Here is a 24793-nt window from a genome sequence, read left to right on the forward strand (position 1 = left end):
CACTCATTATTATGATATCCTCAGCAACTATAAAGTATACAAGCATATTTGTTTCAATAATACATGACTCCAAACCATATGAAATACAAATTATTTTAGCTGCTTGTTTCATTTTTATTTTGCCTTTCTCCTATTATTTCCACTTCTCTATCAAAATATCACTCATTTTGTTACTGACTTATTCACACTTTCATTCATACCCATGATATGTTTATTAAGCACAAATCATGTACCAGGCATTTTGTTAGGGACATACATACCTAAATGAATAGCACCAGTTCTTTCCTTCAAGGAGGTATATTCAGTGGCTGAGCCAGACAAAGTGTGATAAGTAATGTGACAGAAGTGTGCACAGGCTGCTACCAGGACTTCTCACTTTGATAGAGACAGAAATTGAACTGAGTTGTGAGTCAAGATTAGGGAGGTGGAAGGGCATTCCAAGCAGAGGGAAGAGCCTGGAGGGAGGCACGGGAGTCTGGAACAGCCTGAAGCATTTGGGGTTCTGTATGTGGCACATATCAGGAAATGACAGGACATGATACCAGAGAAATAAAAAAGGCTGAGCTGGTAAAGAAACTTGCATACCTCATTAGAGAATTTGAAAATTATCTTGAAAGGACTGAGGATCCAATAAGAAGGTTAAGCAATGGAGTGACATCATTCCATTCAACAAATTTATATTTATTGAGCTCCTACTATGTTCCAGTCACTATTCTAAATGCTGGGGATATAGTAGTAAACAAAGTAGGCAAGAATTCTGCTCTAGTGATGCTTGTATTCAGATGGGGTGAGTGGAGGGGTATGGGAGGAATGATAATAAATAAATAGAGAATGAGTATTATGAAGAAGTATAATAAAGCAAGGTAGGAGAATGGAGAGAGATCGGGTGCAATTTAAATAAGGTAGATGGGAAAAAGCCTTTAAGACAGAAATTATAGCAGGTCCTGAAGGAAATGAGGCATTGAGCCACAATGATACCTGGGAAAGAGCACTTCAGATGAAGAGAATAGCAAGTGCAAAGGCTCTAAGGTGAGCGCATGCTGGGCATGTCTGAGAACCATCAAGGTGGATGGTAGGTGGTGCAGAGAATAGGAGAAAAAATTTAGAGGTGGTGAAGAGCTGGGATCATTGAGGGTTTATAGGCCAGAGCAAAGGAAATGAAAAGCCAATAGAGAGCTTTGAGCAGAGCACTGACGTCATCCAATTTCTACTTAAAAGGGAACAGTCTGGCTGCTGTATGAATAGATTTCAGGAAGGAAAATGATGGAAACAAGAGGAGCATCTTATAGCAAATAAGAGGCTATTTCTTATAATCTAGGTGAGAAATGAGAAATCATGGTGAGTTAGATTAGGGTGGCAGGAATGGAAATGGTGAGAGTTCCTGGTGTGTTGGAAGAGGCGTGTGAAGAAAGAGAAGTAAAGGATGCCTCCTACACGTCTGCTCAGCTGCTTCTGAGCAGCTGAAAGGATAGAGTTGCCAATTCCTAAGACCAGGAGGCCCCGAAGAGGAGCAAGTTTGAAGTGAGAGGAAAACAAGTGTTCTTCGTATGTGTTACATTTCTGTGTAAGTGAAGATGTTAAGTAAACAGGTAGAATATTTGGGTCTAGATTTGGGAGAAGCTGAGGTTGACCATGTAAATGTAGAGTCATCAGAGTGTAGATGATTTTTTAAGACCACGAAACTAAATGAGATCACCCAGGGAAAGCAGCGTAGCTAAGAAAAAGAAGACATCCAAAGACCGAGTCCAAAGTTGAAGAGGTCGGAAAAATCGATGAAACAGCCATGGAGACTGAGTGGTCAGCAGAGGAGAATAACAATGAGAATGTGGAGGAGGCTCTATGAAGAAAAAGGGAGTGATCAGTTATGCCAAATGCTAATGACACGTCAAGAAAAGCGAGGACTGAGAAATGAGCATTGGATTTGGAATATGGAGGTCACTGGTGATTCTGTTGAGCAATTTGAATAAGGGGTTGAAGGAGCTCAAGAAAAAGCAGGAGGAGAAGATATATAGACAAGATTTTTGAGGAGTTTTGCTGTAAAAAGGAGCAGAAAATTGGTGTGGTGGCTTCAGGGGGAAGTACAGAGAGTTTTGACTAAGAATGGGAGAAGGCAGAGTGTGTCTGTGTATTAATGGGAATAATCCAGCAGAAAGGAAAATGTCAATAATGTGGGAGAGAAAGGGGCTATGTCTACAGAAACATCATCCGTCTGGCAGCGAGAGGGGTTGGGATCAGTTAGCAGCAAGGCAGTTCGTTCACTGTAATAGAGAGAAGTATCTGATGCAGAACATGGGAATGAAGAGCAAAGATACAACAGACAGCTGGAAATATGAGAGCAGCAGAACCCCTAGGATTTAATAATAATTTCCACATGAAAGCTAAAGGAGAAAAAGGAGTCCAGGCTGATTTGCGGTCAAATCACCAGCCCAAGTATTGATAACACACTGACCACTTGAACTAGGCCCCCAGCAAAACCAGGTCCATGGCAGGCAAATCACAGGATGCCAGCGTTCCTTAAGGGTGCTCCAAAATCAGCTCTTACTTTTCCAGAAGCACGGGGGGTCGAGACATCATGGTGATCCTTCTCCAATACCACACCATAATGATGAAGATGCTGGGTGTAAGGAAAGTCTTCATGGCAAACCACACCTTGGTGAAGCCTCCATTTTGGTGAATTCCCTAGATAGAGACCAATCATAATTTTGAAGGTCAATATATCTTAGTGTTATTTTCTACCAGCAGATGCATTCTGGGGAGAGGTAAATGGAGATCTTTTTTGCTGAACTTTCAAGATCAATGAGCGCTAACATTCACAGCATGTACTGTCCTCATCCTACCCGCCTGGGCCCCTCCTCAGGCACTGTAGAAATATAAATCAAAAGGCATAAAGATAGACTCACTCTGTCCTAAGGGAACGATTAAGAACATGATCAAAGATTTGTCTATAAGGTTTTCATTGAAAAATTGGAGCTATCTTAGATGCCCAAAATGTTGGCATTGGTAAAACGTGTTAAGGTAAATCCGTACTGTGGAATGCTAAGCAGTACTACAAAGTATATTTATACTGTATTCACAATATACCATTAATTTTTTTTTGGTCACAAACTCTTTACGAACTCAGAGAAATGTATTATATTATCAACATCTTGAATACATATGTAACTTTACACATACCCTTGTCATTCATTGGTGAATCAATCCCAGATCTCAACACAAATATTTTCCATCACGTTTTTAATAATATGTGGGCATTCAGTAATATGTGGGTGTCTGGTTAATACACTCATTAGACAAATATTGAGTGCCTACATTGTGCCAACAGTTGGAATACGGTTGTAATGTGATTTGTTTCTATTAATACAGTATTGTTAATGATAACAACTTTTTTTTTTAATTTGTTAGAATGGCTTTCAGGTTATTCCCATAAAATTTCATTATACCTTACTTGTGTTACAATATCCTTCCTTTAGTGGAGAGAAAGGGGTGGAATGGATGTCATTGCCACAGGAGTTGCATATAAACACATTCTCTCTTCAAGAAATGAAAAAGATTTTGTGGGTGCCTACTGACACAGTATGCCCATGAAAGTTGGTATATACAGAAGCACCAGCCACCATATTTCACAGTGAAGAAACTCTTGAAAACCACTGTATCCAAGTGCTTTTAGTATTTGCTAATGAAGATACAGAAACACTGAAATTCTGGGTTTCATGTAGAATAATCCCAAATTAAGACATTTTAAATATTCTCGAAATTTCTTCCATGGAAAGATACATACAATTAATTTTAAAAAGCAAGGAATGAAAGAGTCAGTTGAGTATGATGGCCTTTTTTTTGTAAGGGAAGGATTATATACACAGAGAAAAAAATTGAGGAGATACAGCATAACCTCAAAGTGGTTATTTCTCTAGATGGCAGGATGTTACAGGTAACGTTTATGTTCTACTCTGTGCTTATTTGTGCTTCTAATTTTCTAGAGTAAATATGTATTTGTTTTTTAGATGTAAAAAAACCTAAATTAGATATAAAAAGTTATGCTGCACATTCTTTATTTTCCCCTACTAAAGAGATAAAATGGAAAGAACCTAAATCACGACTGCTCCCTTTAACATTTGTGCTTGCAAGGTGAAACATGTAAAAAAAAAAAATTACTTTTATCTTGGTGTTATTCACTATATAATCATGTTCATCATAATAAAATCTTAAATGAACACAATAATTGCATTACTTTCCATTTCCATGGGTTTGTTATTCTTCTTACTTCTTAATGAAACAGTTGAGACATGGAAAATTCAAGATTGAGATGGAGCGTCTTTCCAATACACATGCTCACAACCAGTGTTCTTAGCCAGTGCTCTGATGTGACAGGCTGCCTGGATCAATCAGATTCACTTACCACCAGCCGGATATCCTTAATCTCTCCAATCCCAACATTGATCTTCTTCTTCTCATTCACAGGCAGCCGGATGTTTAGAAGGTAATACTTATGAGCCACAGACCCAATTTCCATGAAAGGAAGGACGTCACATTCATAGTAACGGCCCTCATGTTCTGCGGTCTGGAAGAAGAGTGGAGGGTTTGAGGCATGGTCACTATTTCCAATAGACTATGTCTGAATTGTCTTGCCTTTGCCTCATATCACCAATTCTGAAAAGCTAATGCTTAAAGGTATCCCTCAGAGGTACAGATAATAGGGTACACTGGAGGCATGGCATCTACAAGCTGCTCACAATGAAGAGTAGCCCCCACTCGCTGCAACTGGAGAAAGCCCGCACACAGCAACGAAGACCCAACACAACCAAAAAGAAATAAATAAATTTATAAAAAGATAAAAATAAAACCCAGCCACATTCGAGATAGAACCAGAAATTTTAGGTAACAAGCAGAAATTTCTTCTATTTCGACACCTTTCTCAGCTCTTCAGTCCTCGCTAGAGCCTCACGTCAGACTAACCTGGTCTACCAGGGCTACAATTTTATTCGCAGCATACCATCGGAGACCTCTAAGGCTCTGTGGAACAGTCAACTCAAATGTTCAGGAGGAAGCCCTTGCTAATGTTCATCACTTTCTTGGATGATGACTACTTATTTACATGGTTTTGGCCTGCAGGAGAAGCTACAAGAAGCTGAAAATATCTACTTTTTATTGATTTGACCAAAAAAAAAGAAGCTACCCAAGGAGCCCTTGGAATTTGGGGAAGACATAGGGGGATGAAAGGAAACAACGAGATTAGCTTGCTAGAGATGACCACTCGCAATTCTCTGCCTCTAAAGCTTTCTAACTGCCCAAGAGGCAAGATGGCAGAGGGAGCAGAAATTAAATAAACAAAAATTTAGCTCAGTTTCTAGAAAAGCCTATTGGACTTCCTGCCAAGCAATTTAAGAGGTACCAGCCAGCACATGGAAGTGGGAGGTTGGCAAGTAGTACAACTTGCTTTTGAAAACTAAATTCTGCTCTACCTTCACAGGACACACGGCTATGTGTCCCAGCTGAGGGGTGGGGGAAGCAGGTAAGTACGGACACATATAGGCAGGAGCTTCAGCAACCGAGGACTCTTCCCTGATAAAGCAAATGAGTGTCTTGTCTTCACTGCTGGGTTTGTATGCCAGCTTCAATGTTTGCTTGTTACCTCCTGATGAAGTGATGGGGGACTGATTTGGTGTTCCTGAGCCTGAATTCTCAGGGCCTCCAAATTTTTTTGTAAATCTTCAGAGTAAAAAGTCCAGTGGAGAAATCAAAAGGAAGATACCAAGGAATCTGTTTCTTCTGTGATCTTGGGGCAGGGGATGGGGCGGGAGGGCTCTTTACTGGACAGTCAGAGCTTAGAGTGCAATAAACAGACCTTTGTACAGGAATGGAAGACACACATGACATAAGTAGAGGTAGAGCAGGCAAATATCTTGCTTATGCACTTCCATTTTTCCCTTTCCCATTCATGGCAGACATCACTAATCAATCATGATAATTTTTCATCCTCTAAGGTCTAAGGGGCTCTTATCAGAAATACCAGTTGATTAGACACGGCATATAAGATTTTAAAAATTCTTCTGTGGAAAGGATCCTTCTTTTCCAAACCCCAGCTTCGGGTTGGATGAGTTTTCCTGTATAGATCTGTCTTCCTCTCCCCTCTGCTCCTTTCTCTTATACTTACAAATCAAGGCTATTATTAGGACTCTGCAGAACTACTGAAAATACAGTACAGGCTCTAATTTAGGCTCAGATGAAGCTGCACTCAGGAGGCTGATTACCTGCTATGGTAACAGCAAGAGGTGGGTTTTCTGATGTGTTTCCAGTCAGGGTCTTATTTATAGAAACTGAGAGTTTGAAGGAAACAAAACTTATTTAGTCTAATGCCACTGACTTGATTATGGGGCTCACCCAAGGTCCAAAAGTCATGGCAGAATTGGGTTGAGGACGTGGGTCTCCCAAGTCCAGCCTCCAGCTCTGATGCAGAGGAGGACTCGTGAGTGCAGCAGGAAGAAAGGAATGCTATTTTGCCTCAGACATGCCTGAAGGCAGGCATTGATAAGGAGGGCACTGAACTTCAAGCCAGGAGGCTGAAATTCTCGTCCTGACCTCACCCCTTGCTGGGTACCTGGGGAAGGTCATCCACCTCATTTGGCCTCACTTTCTTCCTAAGTAAAGCAAGAAGGTTTAATTATATGATCTCTGGGGTTCCTTCTAATGCCCCGTCATGGGTTTTTATGTGTCCTCCACTTCCCTGTCTCTACAGAGAGGGTAACACCATCACATGAGATAAATTTACCTAAGTCCAACAAATGAGAGAGACACACAGGGTTCTGGGATCCCGGCCTGGCCTACCTGTCTCAGAGACAAATTCACTGTATCCTGCTGGGGACTTTTCCTTATTCACTGAGGTTCTGCCTCTGCCAGTATTTAGCACATTTAGGAAGAAAGATTTCCTTCTCTCTCTTCCCCCCTCCTTTTCCTTTCCCCCACGCCCCTCCACCCTCCCCCAAATCCAGCATAAGCCTGGCTAATTAGGACAAATTACAGCAGGTGGCAACTTGACTTTTTTTTTTAACTTCACAATCCACCAGGGACTAAAAAGCTTTAAAGCAATTTCTCATTTAATCTTCAAACTCAAGTCTAAATTTCACTGCAATCAAAAAGCACAGATTTGATGATTCATTTCCTTCACACTTTTCAAGGTTTAATATCTTTCTTGAAAGGGATCAACACATCCTAAAGATAATTAAGCAACTGTCATTAAGAAGCAGTTGCAGTCTTCTTAACGGCCTCCCCCGACTCTGCTTCTCAGTGCCCTCTAAGTGTATAGTAAGGTGAGAAATGACTTTTCCCTTTTCTGAGGTTGATATTCCATATCCAAAAGCTTTATATCCTTTAGCTTAGACAGCCAACCAGTCTTACCTCTGAATGATGAGGTCAACTTTTAATTAATTTCCTCCATTGCATACAAAGGTCTAGAAATATTACATATCTCTCTCCTGCTACCTCCAGTTTCTCTTGACCATTCATTTTTACCTAGAGATTGCCCCCAAAGGCCTACCCAAAACAATTCCAGATGGCTTTTGGGTGGGGGGAACCCTATATTTGACCATTCAGCAAAGGGTCTACTGAAGTGACTTTCAAACTTTATCAAGCTTAAGAGAAGGAATTGAAATCCTGTTAAAACACAGATTCCTTGGTCCTACATGCTGAGATTTTGATTCATGGGTTTGGGGTGTGCCCTGGGAACCTGCATTTCCTACAAGCTACCAGGTGATGCTGACGTTGTTAGTCCTTAGACCACACTTTCCATAGCTCTTGTATAGGGAACCTGGGGAGGGAGAATTGACAAACACCAGGTGCCCCAAAAGATGCTTATGTGTAGGGTGCATGGTTTGCCCATGAGAGCTTTAATTTATACCTTTTGTCCTGTTGGCCCGACTGGTGAAACATGTCCCAGACTTGATTTTAAGTGATAAGGTTCATTATCTCATCTCGTCCTTATAAAAATTCCCAGGGCAAGTATTATTATCCCATTTTGCAAAGGAGAAACTGAAGCTTGGACAGTTGAAGCAAGCTTGCCTGAGGTCATGCAGTCAGTAAGTGAAACAGCCTGGAAGTGAAGCCAAGTATGTTTTGCTCCAAATCCAGGCCTTTAACTAATGTTCATGAACCTGCCCGGCCCCATCTTACTCCTCTTCGGGGCAGGACGGACAGGGCAGGGGCATGGTCCTCAGAGGCTTCAACCTGCCATTCTTACCATTCCACAGGGAACCCCAATTTTCCAGTTATAGGCAAAAGTGAAGTTAGGAAAGGCCAATGTTAGGAGAAGGGAGGAACTAAATCAGTCAACAGAGCGAGTACTACAAAGTAGCCCAAATCCTTCAGGAGCAACTGACCTGAAGATATCAAGTGACAAATGACATAATCAGGAATGTGCTTCAGTGCAGTTTGGCCTCTCGTGCATTTCATGCAAAGAAAACAAGACTATTTATGTCTGTGAAGGGACATCAGAGATCACCTAGCAGGTGCTACTCCTTGTCAACATTCTTGAGGAATGTGAGTAGCCATGAGTAACAGTAACTACGGCTCCATTTCAACTTCACAGAGACTTTCAAGGGGGGAAGGGGGTGGTGAGTGGGGAGGGGGACAGAATCTTGGGGAGGCATGTGTGAGGGCAGCATGTGGCACTGGAAAAGGACCCCTCACTAATTCTGATTTGGTCCTTATACAGACAAATCCCACTGTCCTCTGAGGGTCACTGAGTCCATGCCTGTATTTTACTTCCTGGAGAAGCTAAGGCCTTTGTCCAAGAGAAAGTGTCTCCCTACTCTCAGTGAAGGATAGTGGCTTTCCTCTCCTTGGTGGTTAAATGAGTCTTCCTGGAAGAACCAAAGAAGGGAGAGTCCTAAAAGTATGTAAGAGAACTGAGAGGTCTCCAAGGAAACTAGATTTCTCCCTCAGGTCCTCATTTTGTCTGTGGTGTTTGTTCTCTGGGATCGTTAGTCTTCACACCTGCACACTGACTTGGCAACGGAGATGCCGATGAAACAGAGAAGCAGACACATGCATTGAACCAATATGAACAGATCTGTACATCTAAAATTAACTTAGCAATGATCTTCAAACACTTTTTGTTAATATCCAAAGAACCAAGAATTTATTTTTATGGAGGTATTTCAGAGAAACAACTAAATCACTTCAAACAGACATTCCTTCTTCTGTTCTTTCCTCCTTTGCAGGGACATGAAATATCTACATTGCCCTCTTCTAGGACAAAGGACGGTGACTACTAACCTTTGGGGTCATGCATGCTTAGGAACAAGAAATGTGTCTGAGCAAACGTTCCCACATACCTGGAAACCAAATAAAAAATCCCATCAACTGAGACTTCAAGGTACCCTACCTTGGGGGAGGTGAAGGTACATTTGAGTTTCCGGGGCACTCTCTCATGGGCCATTTCAGTCCACTCAGCAAACATATCATCTCGGTAAGCCAGGGAAACGTCCATGGAAACTTCTGCATTTTCTCCTGCAAGAGAAAGGATGCACAATTCAGAAACAGCTTCTGGGAAGATACTTTGGAAACAGTTCAAAAATTCTTATAGGCTCTACCATGGAAACCAATAAGACAAAAGAGACGTATCAGTTCCTATCAACTGCCAAACCTGACTCTCCAAACCTGAGGACTTAAAAGTCATAGGACGACTGTCTAAGCTGGACGTTGGGTCCCCTCCCATAACCAACTGCTCGGCCAAGGAGTCAAAGAGCATCCACTTAAAGTCCTCCAGAGGCGGGGGTCTCACTCTCTCTGAGGCAGTTCAAATGGTCAGATTCCAACTCACGGTCAGCATTCATCCTCCTTAAATTGCACCACTGGTCCTAGGTCTGCCTGTAGGAGTCCCACAGCAGATGAGATCCTTTTTCCACAAAAGTTCCTTAGGCACTTGAAACCTGCAACTCATCTGCCTGTGTTTCCTCTCCTCTCTGATAAAAATGACCAACTTTTTCAGCCACCCCTCAGAGACATGATTTAAGTACCTTGGGTGCTTTCTTCAGGACACAATCTACTCTGAAAGCATCCTTTTTAAAATTACCCCCAAGAAGCTCTCAAATATAGGCTCTGCTGCTTCTCAAAACCCCTTCTTCAGAGTATGGACAAAGTTAATATAAGAGGTAAAGGGTTTTTCCAAATTAAAGACTTATGCACAGACAGGAAAATAATAATAAGTTCATAATTGTGCAAAGGAACGTTCACATACACTTCCATATCAATAAGGACCATGAATGGGTTTAACTCACCATAGAACTCATTAAGGAGATTAGAGTAATAAAAACTGCCTCTACCCATTTTGTCTGTTTTATACTCTGTTGAGCAAGTTCAAGAACAGAGGAGTCTTAATGGAGGAAAAAAAGCACAGACTACATTTCCAAAATGACCTTGGTTGGGGTTATGAGACTGGGCTCAGTTCTAGGCTCTGGAACCTGAATATCAGGCCACAAGGGAAAGATAAGAATAATTGCTGTCTGGAAAATTAGGGCTGTTCTTTCCACTGACCCAGTGTGGCCTGTAGACAATTTGACAGTGTGATGAATCCCTGGTTCTCTGAGGAAATCTAGGAAGAGAAGGAAATAATGCAGGAAAGAAGGAATTTGAGGCCATTCTGATATAGACCAAACCTTCATGAACATCAGCACCCACTCCTTTATTAGTATCATTTAAACCCTCAGTCATTAATAATGAACTATCAGAAAAAGAAAGTAAAAAAGAAAAATGCCATTTAGAATCACATCAGAAAGAATAAAATACCTAGGAATAAACTTAACCAAGAAGATAAAAGACCTATACTCTGCAAACTATAAAATACTGATGTAGGAAACTGAAGATGATACAAAGAAGTGGAAAGATCTCCCATGCTATTGTATTGGAATAATTAATATTGTTAAAATGGCCATGCTACCCAGAGCTATCTACAGATTTAATGCAGTCCCTATGAAAATACCCATGACCTTTTTCACAGGACTAAAACAGATAACCCTAAAATTTATATGGAACCACAAAAGACCCAGAATTGCCAAAGCAATATTGAGATAAAAAGAATAAAGCTGGAGGTGTCACCTTCCCAGATTTCAGACTATACTACAAAGCTACAGTAATCAAAACAGCATGGTACTGGCACAAAAACAGTTACATAGATCAATGGAACAGAATAGTGAGCCCAGAAATAAACCCAAACACCTGTGGTCAATTAATCTATGAGAAAGGAAGCAAGAATATACAATGGAGAAAAGATAGTCACTTTAATAAGTAGTACTGGGGAAACTGGACAGCTACATGTAAAAGAATGAGATTACAACATTTCCTCACACCATATACAAAAATAAACTCAAAATTGATTAAAGACCTAAATGTAGAACATGATACCATAAAGAAGATAACATAGGCAGAACACTCTTTGACATAAATCACAGCAATATTTTTTTGGATTTGTCCCCTAAGGCAAAAGAAATAAAAGCAAAAATAAACAAATGGGACCTAATTAAACTTAAAAGTTTTTGCATGCAAAGGAAAGCAATGATAAAACAAAAAGACAGCCTACAGAATGGGAGAAAATATATGCAAATGATGCAACTGACAAGGGATTACTATCCAAAATATACAAACAGCTCATACAACTCAATATCAAAAAACCAAACAACTCAATCAAAAAATGAGCAGAAGACTTGAATAGACATTTTTCCAAAGAAGATATACAGATGGCCAACAGGCACATGAAAAGATGCTCTACATTACTAATATTAGAGAAATGCAAGTCAAAGCACAGTGAGATATTACCTCACACCCATCAGAATGGCTACCACCAAAAAGGTCTACAAAAAACAAGTGTTGGTGAGGATGTAGAGAAAAAAGAACCCTGTACACTGTTGGTGGGAATGTAAATTGGTGCAGCCACTACAGAAAACAGTATGGAGGTTCCTCAAAAAACTAAAAATAGAACTACCATACAATCCAGCAATTCCACTCCTGGGTATATATCCAGAAAAAATGAAAACACTATTTCGAAAAGATACATGCACCCTAATGTTCATAGCAACACTATTTTCAGTAGCCAAGATATGGAAGCAATCCAAGTGTCCACCGACAGACAAATGGATAAAGAAGATGTGGTATAAATATATTTATATATACACATATATAAATACACACATACACACATAAGCACACACAATGGAATATTACTCAGCCATAAAAAAGAATGAAGTTCTGCCATTTGTAGCTATGTGAATGGACCTAGAGAATATTATGCTTTGCTTATGTCAGAGAAAGACAAATACTATATGATATCACTTATATGTGGAATCTAAAAAATAATATAAATGAATGTATATAGCAAAATAGAAACAGATATAGAAAACAAACTAGTGGTTACCTGCAGGGAGAGGGAAGGGGTGAGTGGCATGTAAGGGGTATGAGATTAAGAGATACAAACTGCTATGTATAAAATAAAAAAACAACAAGGGTATATTGTATAGCATAGGGGATTATAGCCATTATTTTATAATAACTGTTAATAGAGCATAATCTGTAAAAAAAAAAAAAAACCTGAATCTCTATGCTGTATATCTGAAACTAATATAATACTGTAAATTAACTCACTTCAATGAAAAATTAACAAAAGATAATAAATCTGTCAAACATGGTGAACTGGCTACTTATGTTTTCCTCCTCTCACTCCTGAAACTCCAAAAAAAAACCAAACAACAAACAAAAAAACAGTAAAAGAACACAAAAGATATTAAATCACAAGGGGAAAAAAAAATGGTAGTGACATGAGCAAACCAGAGACTGCAACAATTTTTTCGAAGATGAGAAACAGATGGAGTAGGATATCCTGACAGCCACAGAGATGGGCACAGCCGAAACTCCATGGAAGGGATATTTTGGAAAAGTGAGCCAACATGTCCAACAGACCCCCAAGCCACTCAGAACTGGAAAGCACTAGGTGTGACATAAGACAGAAGAGGCAAGATGCTGACAACGGGGTAGTGGGGTCAAAGTCTGTACACAGAATCGCTGGAACCCCAGTTCTCATCCATCTTCCCATCTCCACATAGTCCAGGAGACTCTGGACTTGAGGACACCAGGCTGTGCAGAGACCCAGGGCTGAGAATGGATAATAAGAGTCTGTATAAGAAACTGTGGAACGCCTGGCTTGGCAGAAGCAATGCTCAGCGTTTGTACATCCTCTTGGTTAGGAACCAGAATGGCTACAACCGTTTGTCACTTGGCAGCCTCAGTGGTCCAAAGAAAGAACTGAGCAGAGCTCCCATCTGTGAGTTGAATATTAGGCACCAGGGTACCTCCTTTTCATTTCTAACATTGTGATTAGGAATTGGGACTTTCAACTCTGTCGAAAGGGCACTTCCAGAACCACAGAACTCAACAGTATAAATCTGAAAGGTATAAAGGAAGTTATCAATTCTCATATTGCGCTCCTTGGAGGACCAGGGTTCAGAGCAGCACCGGCCTTAGACAGAGCACAGCAGGAGGGGCCCTGAATCTGGGCGCCACACTTTTCAAGGGTCCCGCTCGGTCTGGCCCTTTTCCAGCTGTTCTCTTCCTCTCCAGATGAGAAGACCCTGAAGTGAAGAGGACATGTTCATCAAGAGCCTAACCCCTTCCGCAATTTTTAGAACATGGTCCAGGAACTCAGGACCCCAGAATACGTACCCAGACAGCTCTGAGCCTACTTCCACATCGTGGGACTGGGGGGGACCTCTTCCCCAGATCTGGCCTCCCAGAGGGAACTACACGACTGCTTGTGCACCCTTGGGCTCAGGAGTGCTCAAATGGCTGCTGTTGGGAGGAGGATACAGACAGAGACTGAGCTTGGAGGGTGGGGTGTCCACACAGAAACACACTCTTTGTATGGGATGGAGCCAGGGGTGGGAAGAAAAGACATCTAGAAGCCCACACTCCCTGGTCCATCCATTTTTGGCACAGAATTCCAAGGCATCCAAGAATCTTAAATTCACATCCAGACTTCCAGTGCATTACAAAAGTAAATGTGTTACAATTGGATGATAAGACTTAGTTGGCTTAATAATTTGGTAAGCCAAGTTTATCACTTTAAAAATATTTAGACATGTGGCAGCCATGCCTTCATAGGTACTCTTACCTTGCACCCCACAAATGTTAGGAGTGGGCCTGGTACAGAGCAGGTGCCTCAGGGAGAGAAAGGGCCAGACAGACTGGCCTCCTGGCCTGCTCCAGCTTTAAAAGTTATTGCCACCTGTTGGGAATCCCCAGACTGTTTTAAAATATGCTGTTAAAAACAAACAAAAGGGGTTTCCCTGGTAGCACAGTGGTTGACAGTCCGCCTGCCGATGCAGGGGACACGGGTTTGTGCCCCGGTCCGGGAAGATCCCACATGCCACGGAGCGGCTGGTCCTGTGAGCCATGGCCGCTGAGCCTGCGCGTCCGGAGCCTGTGCTCCGCAACGGGAGAGGCCACAACAGTGAGAGGCCTGCGTACCGCCAAAAAAAAAAAAAAAAATTTTAAACACTGTTTTTGTGTACAATTACTCTGTGTTAGGCCCTCGTGACTTCCGTGCTTTCATTTAAATGACCTCATGAAACAACTTATAAAGTGGGCATGGATATTTCCTTTTGATTAGTGAGTAAACCGAGGTCCTCAGTTATGAAGTGACTTGCCTGAAGTTGTATTATTGTTGGTAACATGAGAAAGAGAAGTATTTTGAAACTGTCTTAAAAGACAACCATCTTATTTGTACGGCTTAAAGAAAACTGGGTAACTTGTGATGAAAGAAGCCCCTCAAACTAGTCACAAAATATGAATAGGTAGGTCTTTAATAAAAGCAAGTCTCCACGTGTACACTGTCCCCTTTGGTCATCACACCCATCCTATAAAGAGGTTAGTTATATAAATTGTCCAAGAGTACATGGCTAGTAATTGCAGAGCTGGGCCTTAAACCTCAGTCCGGATCACCCCAGACCCCACCACCCTCTGTTACCTTTGTTGGTAGAAACAGAATTCAAAAGAAACTTAACAGTTGAATCAAACACACTGCGTGCAGAGACCACTCAACTCTGACCAAACACAACTTTCTACAGGAGAGAAACACACCACTACTTCAGAAAACTGACTGGAGGAGTGTGATGCGACCCGCCCCCCCCGCCGCCCCAGCGTGGAGTCGGAAGCCTGGCGACACTTGTGTTCATGTTGTGGATCTGGCCCTAACCAGGTGTGTAGTCAGGGACAGAAGTGAGCCCCGTGGACTGGGGGCAGCTGCTCCAGCCATCATCGTAAGGCAGCACAGGTCTTCCAACCAGACCTGCTGCTTCTTTCAAGAGAAGCCAGAAATGCAGATGGTTATACAACATCTCTCAATCTTTAAATGTCAATAACCAATTCGCTAAAAATGAAAGGAAACAAAATCTCTGCGCAGGTCAGCTAATAAGACATCAGGCAAGCTGTGTCATTCTTTGGGGGGACACTTTTCCTACTCCCCCCACACCACCGTTCTTTTCTCTCCATTTCAGCATTAGGCGAAGTTCTTTCTAAAGCTCTCTATTTTGGTTCATGAACTGTACCACATACCCTGCCTAATCCTCACACATCACCTCCTTACTTCCTTTGCCATCTGGGGGCAGGTGTTATCATTCCTGTTTGTGAGGCAGAGAAGCCAAGACTCGGAAAGCTTCACCCCTAGAAACATCAGACACTCAAGCTTCTAGAGTTTCATGGCGTATAGTTCTTACAGAAACCACAGGGAGAATGGCCGGTTCAAGTGGCCCTCGAGCCTTCCCTGGCTGGACTCTGTGATCTCCCCTACCCACCCTGCCATGAACATTCAGGTTCCTTACCCTGTTGGAATAGGACTTGCCTCCTAGGATTCTGTGATCATTAAATCAGTTACTACACGAAAAATCCTTAGAATAGTGCAGAAAGCATGAAGGGTTAGCTATTGTTTTTATCATTTTATTAGGGAAGTGAAAGTCAGTCTTATACTTACTTTAATTCAAAATAATTACCGGGTTTCAGGGACATGGAACCTCCCACTATGAACCCGTATCCAAACCTGGAACACAAAACTCAGAAAAAGGAAAACACCGGGCAGAGAAATACAGCAAAGCTCTGAAGTCAGCCACCAGAATCACTTCCTCTTCTGTCTCCAATGGACTCGGAAACAAAGTTCAGCTTTAATGACTATGTTGCATGTAATAAAACACTGGTCTCATGACACCCCTCCCCTCCCCACAGAGATAATGAAAGTAAAGCATCCGATTTGAGCTCCCAGGGAGAATGGCAGGAAGGCCAAGGCTACCTCTGGCACCTGGAGAACCTTCCCTATAAAACAAGGATGCTGGTTATACCAGTTCTATGGGGTAAAGTTGTGAAGTATATCAGCATAGGGCATTTATAGATTTGAAATGCATGGTTTTCCACACCTAAACGAGACCAGCAGCTTTGCTATCCTGTGGGTTGTCGGAGCCTCGCGTTTCTCAAATGGCTTTGGAGACACATTTTGGTTGCAGGGAAGATCCATTCTCAGTACTGGGAAGGGAGGTGTGGAAAGGCACACTCGGTATTTCCATCCTGTTATGGTAGCAGTGCTCTGATGTGAGGAACCTGCACTCCAGGGTTCCGGAGAAGCAGACCCAAACTGCAGAGTATCATTACAAGCAGAAAGATCTGTGCCTTTCCATATTGGGAAGTATAGACCAATCATATCCTTAAGAAGCATTTATCTCTGTATGAGTTAAAACGCCCTGCCCTGGGCTTCCCTGGTGGCGCAGTGGTTGGGAGTCCGCCTGCCGATGCAGGGGACGCGGGTTCGTGACCCGGGAAGATCTCACATGCCGCGGAGCCGCTGGGCCCGTGAGCCATGGCCGCTGAGCCTGCGCGTCCGGAGCCTGTGATCCGCACGGGAGAGGCCACAACAGTGAGAGGCCCGCGTACCGGGGGCGGGGGCGGGGGCGGGGGTAACAAAAAAAAAAAAACCGCCCTGCCCTTCATGAGAAGTGTTTACCAATCAGTTTTCTGAAGACAAGTGGAAGGCCAGAGAGGTGAGCCAGTCCTTAGCATAAGCCAAAAACGGTGGGGGGACAAATAGCTAGGAAAACAGTGTGAGCACCTCAAGAAACCTAGGGCAGCTGCTTAAGGTAAGAATGGTCCCTGGGAGGAGGGGCTAAAGTGATGAAAGATGAGCCTTCCTTGAGGAAAAAGAAAGAAAGTAATCAAAATGCTTCTTACTTACACTTTTAGAAACAGGTATTTGCCAGCCAGGATAGTACAAAGAGCTTGGCGGCCAAACAGATCTGCTTTTCAATTTAATCTTTATGTCTTCCTAGCTAAGAGACCTGAAATGTCTTAGTTTCCACCTCTGCAATATAGAAATAGTGGGACCTACTTCTCAAGGCTGTTGACAGGACCACTTGGCATATAGGTACTTAAAAATACTCACTCCCTTTCCATCCAGTCCTAGGATGGTTATATTATTGATCAATTAACTGGAAATAAAGGGGAAAGAGGGAGGACAAGTTACATTAAGAGTTATTAAAGAATTATTTTATGGTTGTCAAAAGCTTTTCAGTTCCCTAAGAAACCTTGATTTCCCTGGGCCCTTGTTCTGGGAAAGAATTAAAGAGATTTCAAAATGCTCACGTGCATTCCCACGTTACATAGGGGAGCTACCAGTCACCAGGTTTGTTTGGGTAACCTCAGAAGGAGGCCGTGCAGACCAGCCTCCTCCCAGCCTCCTGCAGACATATAATCTGGGGTTATTTATGCCAGCATTCCTACCCTGATCAAAAACTCCCTGACCTGGCTTGTATTTTCTTGACGTTTTCAATTAAGGAAATAACAAAACCAACCCTGTCCAATATCCACGGTTAGGTCTGGCAAAAATGGACTCAGCTAATTATAAATTTGGTCTCCGCTGTTTTCTTAAGATGCCCTAGAGGCCTGCGTGTAAGCAGTTATACCATGAATGAGTACAGTTATTTCGCAAACCAGCCTAACAGTTTAGTTCACACCACCTCTCTCATTTTTCCCCCATCACGTCAAGCATTCGCGTTGTGGAGAAATATTTTCCACATGTAGGAAGACATTTTTCTAAGCATCATCAGAATGATCCCTTACTATATTCTGAAGCAGTATCTCCTAATTGAAGTAAGCTGTCTATGAAACATGACTAGGGCATAGGGGAATGTTCCACACATCAGGCCCTTTGCAGTTAGAAAACATCCACTCACGCATATTGCACCCTACTGGACTGCTTAAAGGCTATACATTTGGAAAAGTAGCTGGGGCATCAGTAAACAAATGAATCTGCAGGACCGCAGAATATAGAACAAATACATCCTGGTGTTCACTGGGTTGTAGAATAGCCCCTTCCCCTTCCAACTCAGCTCACTTGCCCTGAGGGGTCTCATCTGCTCTTGGGACACCAGCCACCTCTCAAGTTCAGATTCCTCTCCTAAGTTTCAAATCTGCATGCTCACTACACACTGGATGGCTCTATTTCTGTGGTTCAGAAAAGAAAGGCAAACCATCAGATCTGGTCAATTCTCTCAGCTCATCAAGTCTTACAGATTTATCCCCGTCTCTCTCCTCACCACCACTCCCCGTGTTCAAGGTCACCATCATTTCAGGTCTAGATGACACAAACACATGTCCCATGCCTGTGTTTCACACTGTAGCCAGATAGATGATTTCTGAGATACTTTCAATGTCTTTACATTACTCTCCATCTAATGTTGAAACTCCTTAAATGGCATAAGGGACTAAGATCTGACTCTCGGTTAGCATCCCAGGGTCTCATCTCGCAAACTCTTCCCTATTCCTGCCTCCCCAGACGAGTCACCTTAGCCCGCCATCCTGCCTCCAGCCTGGAAGATGGGTAAGAGTTCAGGCTCTGGAGAGAGGCAGCCTGGAATCATGGCCCACCTTGGCCACTTGGTGGCCAAGTAGGCAAGGTGTACAACAGTAGGCAAGCCACTGAACTTCTCTCTCTAGAAAAGGGGGAGAACAGCATGCCCATCTCCTATGGTTGTAAGGACTAAATGTGCTAATCACTCAGCACAGCCCTGGCATACAGTAAGCACTCAGTAAATGCTGACTGCTTTTTTAAGTCTGCTACTCAAGGTTACCTACACTTACTGCACTTGGGGTCCCTGCTTGCATACCAGGTTTTTAATAGGTGTCCCCTTTGAGAGGATGAATTACAAAAGAGCTTCTTTGCCTCTGGGCTGCAGACAGTACTCTGCAGATAGTGCTTGGCATTCCCACTCATGCCAGAACAACTCCTGCTCATCCTCTAGAATTCTACAGATTCATTCCCGCCTTCCCTCGCCCACTAAAACGGATGAAGTGCCCCTCCTCTTGCTCGCACAATACCCTGTGTGTCCAGCACTGTAACACGTATCCTACTGCAGTTCAGCTACCTATTTACCTGTATCTCTTTCCCTACCCACCTCCCACTTAGACTGAGAGGTTCATGAAAGCCAGGGACAACCTCAGTTTTTCTCACAGCTATATCACCCCATGTCTTTACAAAACAGATAGTCATTAAATATTTGCCAAATTAATGAATATCATTCTTCTTCCTCCAAATATTCCTACAATCCAAAATTCCCTCCGTCACTCCATCACCTCTATAACAAACGTGTGTAGTCTATAGTTTGCTGTGTTCTGGTGGCATTCACTTTCTTTTCCCCACTGCCTGCTTCCTTTCTCCCCCCACCCGCGCCCACCAACACACACACACACACACACACACACACTCAGAAAAAAGGATGTTCCTCAAATTTGGCGAAGGGTCCCATCAAGGAGCAATATGCCTGTTCCCGGGACTGGGTGGAAGGGGAGTGAGCCTGAGGGAGGCACCGTCTCCTTCCTCCCTCTCCATCTGAATTATAATATGGGGTTGCAGTAGTGTTCCGCTTGAGAGGGCTAGTAGGGGTAAAGGAGGAGAAAGGATGTAGCCACAGGGACTAGAAACCAAATAGTCCTCTGACCTGTTCTAGAGTTTAAGGTTTAAGTAAAACAATAAAAAGATGGGTCTTTGAGGTGTGTATCATGCCTGCCCAAGCCTATAGGGATAAGAGAATAGGTGGAACTACTGGCAAGAGACTTCAGAGAAGAAAAACTGTACAGCACCCATTTGGGTATAACATGTCAGGTCTCTGGTAATCTACTCAAGCCTATTTTTCCAGGACAGAAAAGAAGCCCATCAGGAACTCATAACAGGATGTCATAACAGCTGGTGTGGCCACCGAGATGGAATAATGTACCTCTGAAACCTCTAATTCTAAATGGACCATCCAATCCAATTCATTTTTTTTTTCATTTTTTAATCCACCAAATATGTTTAAGCACCTACTAGTTTCTATGCACAATAGTGGGGATGAAAAAGACATACAAGGCAAAGTCATTGCCCTTGATTGTTCACAGTAAGGTGGGGAAGGCAGCCATATACATAAATAAGTATTATCTCATGTGGGTAGTACATCTAAAGTAGGTATATACAGTCAGTCCTCTACATACAGACGCAGAACCTGCAGATATACAAGGCTGGCTGTACTGCACCATTTTATAGAAAGGACTTGGGCGTCCATGAATTTTGATATTCAGGTGGATCCTGTAACCAATCCCCCAGGGATATCGAGGGATGACTGTAGTCAGCACAAAGATGTCAAGAGTGCTAGGTAGGGGGACAAGAAATGCAGCATAGAATGCACGATCTTCTAGATTATCTCATCTAGAAGAGATGATGTTTAACTGTGAATCACAGGATGAGTAAGAGTTCACTAGGTAAGGAAGCAGGAGAAGAAATTATAGGCAGGGGGAGCCGCATGCCTAAAGAGTCATGGAAGCAAAAAATAGGACAGTGTAGTCAGAGAAATCAACTAATTCAATACGGCAGGGAATGGGAAAAGGAGTGGAGAAAACAGACAAACAGAGGAGAAAGGATTTTCTGACAAAGAGAAGAAACGTGCTCTGAACACTGCATTTTATTTCTTTCTTTATTTTAATATTTTACTTATTTATTTTTTTTGGCTGGGTTGAGTCTTCGTTACTGCGCGCAGACTTTCTCTAGTTGTGGCAAGCGGGGGCTACTCTTCATTGCCGTGCACGGGCTTTTCATTGCGGTGGCTTCTCTAGTTGCAGAGCACGGGCTCTTGGCACGTGGGCTCAGTAGTTGTGGCTCGTGGGCTCTAGAGAGCAGGCTCAGTAGTTGTGGCGCACAGGCTTAGTTGCTCTGTGGCATGTGGGATCCTCCCGGACCAGGGATCAAACCTGTGTCCCCTGCATTGGCAGGCAGATTCTTAACCACTGCGCCACCAGAGAAGCCCCAGCATTTTCTTTAGAAGGATGTTTAAGCAAAGAGATCTGGCAGCTGTGTGAAAGGCAGACTGGGATAAGGTGGGGGAAGGGGTAGAGAGATCTAGAAGAAACTGTGGCCCGCTGCATTTACACAGTTTTCAGCATGTTTAAGATTATTTCATCTCATAGTAAAGGTCACCAGAAGGACCTTCCCCATTTTCCAAGGAATTTGAACTCAACAATGAGCCAATCTTTTCCTAAAAAAGCTAGAGAAATCAGAACCATCCAAGCTGGCAAGTGTTAAAACACTGGAAAGCAAATGTGGCCACACTGCTCTTTCCTATTCGACCATAATCAACATAAGTGTGGAGTGAAAACAAACTTGACAGCCAAGGGAGGGAAACACACAGTGGGTTTCTTTGCTTTCTCCCCAGGACACCATCAGCGCACAGAGCATCTAGAATAATAGCCAGTGTGATGGTTAGGAAAATCTACCTGCCTCTCCCTCTCCCTCTCTCCCTCTCTCCCTCTCTCTCTCTCCCTCTCTCTCCCTCTCTCTCCCCCCCACCCTCTGAATGCAATTAGAGAAGAGAGCTTCATTCACACTGAATCTAAAAATAGAGGACAGCGGAGTTCACAGACTGACAGCTGCATTCTCATACAGTAACCAGGAGAGGAAAGGGATGGCTAATTTAACTTAACAACTCCCAAAACAAACAGTGCAGAAGAAGTCCAGGATAAAGAGAAAACACAAAGGTCACTTCTTCAAAGGGCTGGAAGAGGAATGGGGTCACTCTGTGGCAGTGTATTAGTCCTCCTCAAATCCTGATGAAACCAGTGAAGTAGTGTGCCCAGATCTGCCCAGAGTCCTTCAGACAGGAGCTCTGGCAGATGAAACGGCTGAAGAAATGCAATCAAGATCAGGCAGGAGGGCCAGGACTTGTCTTCTTAACTTTTTCCTACATCACCTGGATACCTTAAAAGCTAAGAAAGTCACTCCATTTTCTAGATAAATTAGCTCTTTCCCCCTGCCTCACCCTACCTTCAGGAAGTCTAAATCACACTCTGCCTAGCCTGAGGCAGGAAAAAAAAAAAAGTTATCCAGTAAATTAACATGGATCATTAAGGGAAAGAAACCAGGTGTCTCAAAGGAATTCACCCTTTCTTTTTTCCTCTCCTTGGTCCCAAAACGTTTTGTTCCCCAGTCTGTCCTGCCCAGGGAGGGGATTATGGTTGGGCTTCAAAAGAAACAAGGGAATGCTTGTGGACAGGAAGCAGACTCTCTCTGCAGCTCTCCCACAGATCTGTGCTGGCTCTCAGGGCAGCTGCCAGCCAGCTAAATGTCAGATCGCTGCACCCCGCATTCCCGAGCCACACCACCTCCATCGCCCCGGTGACTAAGCTGTTTCAACAGCTGTCACTGCTGGAGTCAGGCCAGTGTTCTTTGCACAGAGTATGTGCTCCGTGCAGCTTAGGTGGGGAATTATTGCACACGGGACTGGGGTGCTATTTGCAGAGCAGGTCCTCCCCTTGATCATCAGCAAGGGCATTCCCTGACCTCCGGGCAGCAACGAGACAATGTTGGGCTGCTGCTCAGGCTTCCGGGAGATGGTTGGACTCACAACACCACAAAGAGGGTGGAGAAGGCATGTGTGTCTGTGAGACAGAGAGAAGAAAACCAGGACCCTGGGTTGGGCCCCGAAGACCTCAACGGCCCCTCCCTCAATAAAAGCCACCAGTACTGAAAGGAGGTTCCTTCTTCTGCTCTTCCTCTCCAGCCGTCTCCCTCAGTCTCTCCTGGGAAAGCCTCTTTCCTATCCTGTAATGTTGGCACCCCCTTCATCTCTGTCGGTCTGTCTGTGCACCTCTCCACAAACTTGCCTCTGAACAACACTAGGCCTGGGCAGTGTCCTCTTGCGTGCCTTGTGCTAGTGCCTCTTGTGTTCCCTCAGCCCCTGGCCTTCCCCTCTCCCACTGCACCGCCTACCGTCGTTTATGTTTATCTCACTCCTGACGCAAGCTGGGCCCGTGGACTCTCGTTCGTGCCCTCCCACCCCCTACAGTCGAGCCTCTTGCTCAGCAAGGCAGGCACAGCAGGCATCCCTTACTAACTGCTGAACATAGCAACCCAGCTCCCTTCCAGCGAGGGCTGATGGGACCCAGGCAAAGGCATTGCACTTGTGGCCTTTCTTATCTGTGGGCAGGACCAGTTTCCACTTGTAGGCAATTCTACGCTGCAACCAACCAGAAGCCCTATTAACCTGCTCTCCCTCCTAAGTTGTTCTAATAACAGCAATCGGGCTACGTTTTCTGACATTAAAGAGATCTCAGAAATGTGTTTTCTTAACCGTAATTCAAAAAGAGTCATGTACCACAATGTTCATTGCAGCACTATTTACAATAGCCAGGACATGGAAACAACCTAAGTGTCCATCAACAGATGAATGGATAAAGAAGATGTGGCACATATATACAATGGAATATTACTCAGCCATAAAAAGAAATGAAATTGAGTTATTTGTAGTGAGGTGGATGGCCCTAGAGTCTGTCATACAGAGTGAAGTAAGTCAGAAAGAGAAAAACAAATACCGTATGCTAACACATATATGTGGAATCTAAAAAAAAAAAAAAAGGTTCTGAAGAACCTAGAGGCAAGACGGGAATAAAGACACAGATGTAGAGAACGGACTTGAGGACACAGGGAGGGGGAAGGTAAGCTGGGATGAAGTGAGAGAGTGCCATGGACATATATACACTATGAAACGTAAAATAGCTAGCTAGTGGGAAGCAGCCGCATAGCACAGGGAGATCAGCTCCGTGTTTTGTGACCACCTAGAGGGGTGGGATAGGGAGGGTGGGAGGGAGACGCAAGAGGTAGGAGATATGGGAACATATGTATATGTATAACTGATTCACTTTGTTATACAGCAGAAACTAACACACCATTGTAAAGCAATTATACTCCAATAAAGATGTTAAAAAAATAATAATAAAGGATATTCTAAAGACATAAAAAAATAAATAAAATAAAAATTTAAAAAAGAAATGTGTTTTCTTATAAAGGAAGTCTTGTATTTTAAAAAGAAATAAAACAATGACTCTCTAAAGCTCACATATTTTTTTTTTGTGCGGTACACGGGCCTCTCACTGTTGTGGCCTCTCCCGATGCGGAGCACAGGCTCCGGACGCGCAGGCTCAGCGGCCATGGCTCACGGGCCCAGCCGCTCCGCGGCATGCGGGATCTTCCCGGACCGGGGCACGAACCCGTGTCCCCTGCATCGGCAGGCGGACTCTCAACCACTGCACCACCAGGGAAGCCCTAAAGCTCACATTTTTGAGTGCCTATTATGTGCAGACATTTTCAGCTGCACATAGATGCAAGCCAGATGTAAATGATCACCTGCATCTCAAAATGAGGAAACTGGGAAGGAGGCAAACTATGAACCAGGCTTGCCCACCTCCACCACTCCAG

General features: G+C 43.4%; 1 protein-coding gene across 5 annotated transcripts in view; it reads right to left on the reverse strand.

Moving 5' to 3' along the window:
• The window catches only part of WLS (Wnt ligand secretion mediator), a 106523-nt gene that overhangs the window by 31502 nt on the left and 50228 nt on the right, over positions 1-24793 (reverse strand). For all 5 annotated transcript variants that reach the window (XM_027114036.1, XM_027114039.1, XM_027114038.1 and 2 more), the window contains 3 exons: positions 9377-9501; positions 4397-4558; positions 2543-2679 (listed from right to left, as the gene is read on the reverse strand). In XM_027114036.1, coding sequence (XP_026969837.1) covers positions 2543-2679; positions 4397-4558; positions 9377-9501 — 424 coding nt within the window. The remainder of the gene's footprint in view (positions 1-2542; positions 2680-4396; positions 4559-9376; positions 9502-24793) is intronic.

The sequence above is a fragment of the Aethalodelphis obliquidens genome, unplaced genomic scaffold (genome assembly GCF_003676395.1).
Source record: "Aethalodelphis obliquidens isolate GAN/ISIS:26980383/991018 unplaced genomic scaffold, ASM367639v1 scaffold13, whole genome shotgun sequence".
In the NCBI taxonomy this organism is placed as follows: domain Eukaryota; kingdom Metazoa; phylum Chordata; class Mammalia; order Artiodactyla; family Delphinidae; genus Aethalodelphis; species Aethalodelphis obliquidens.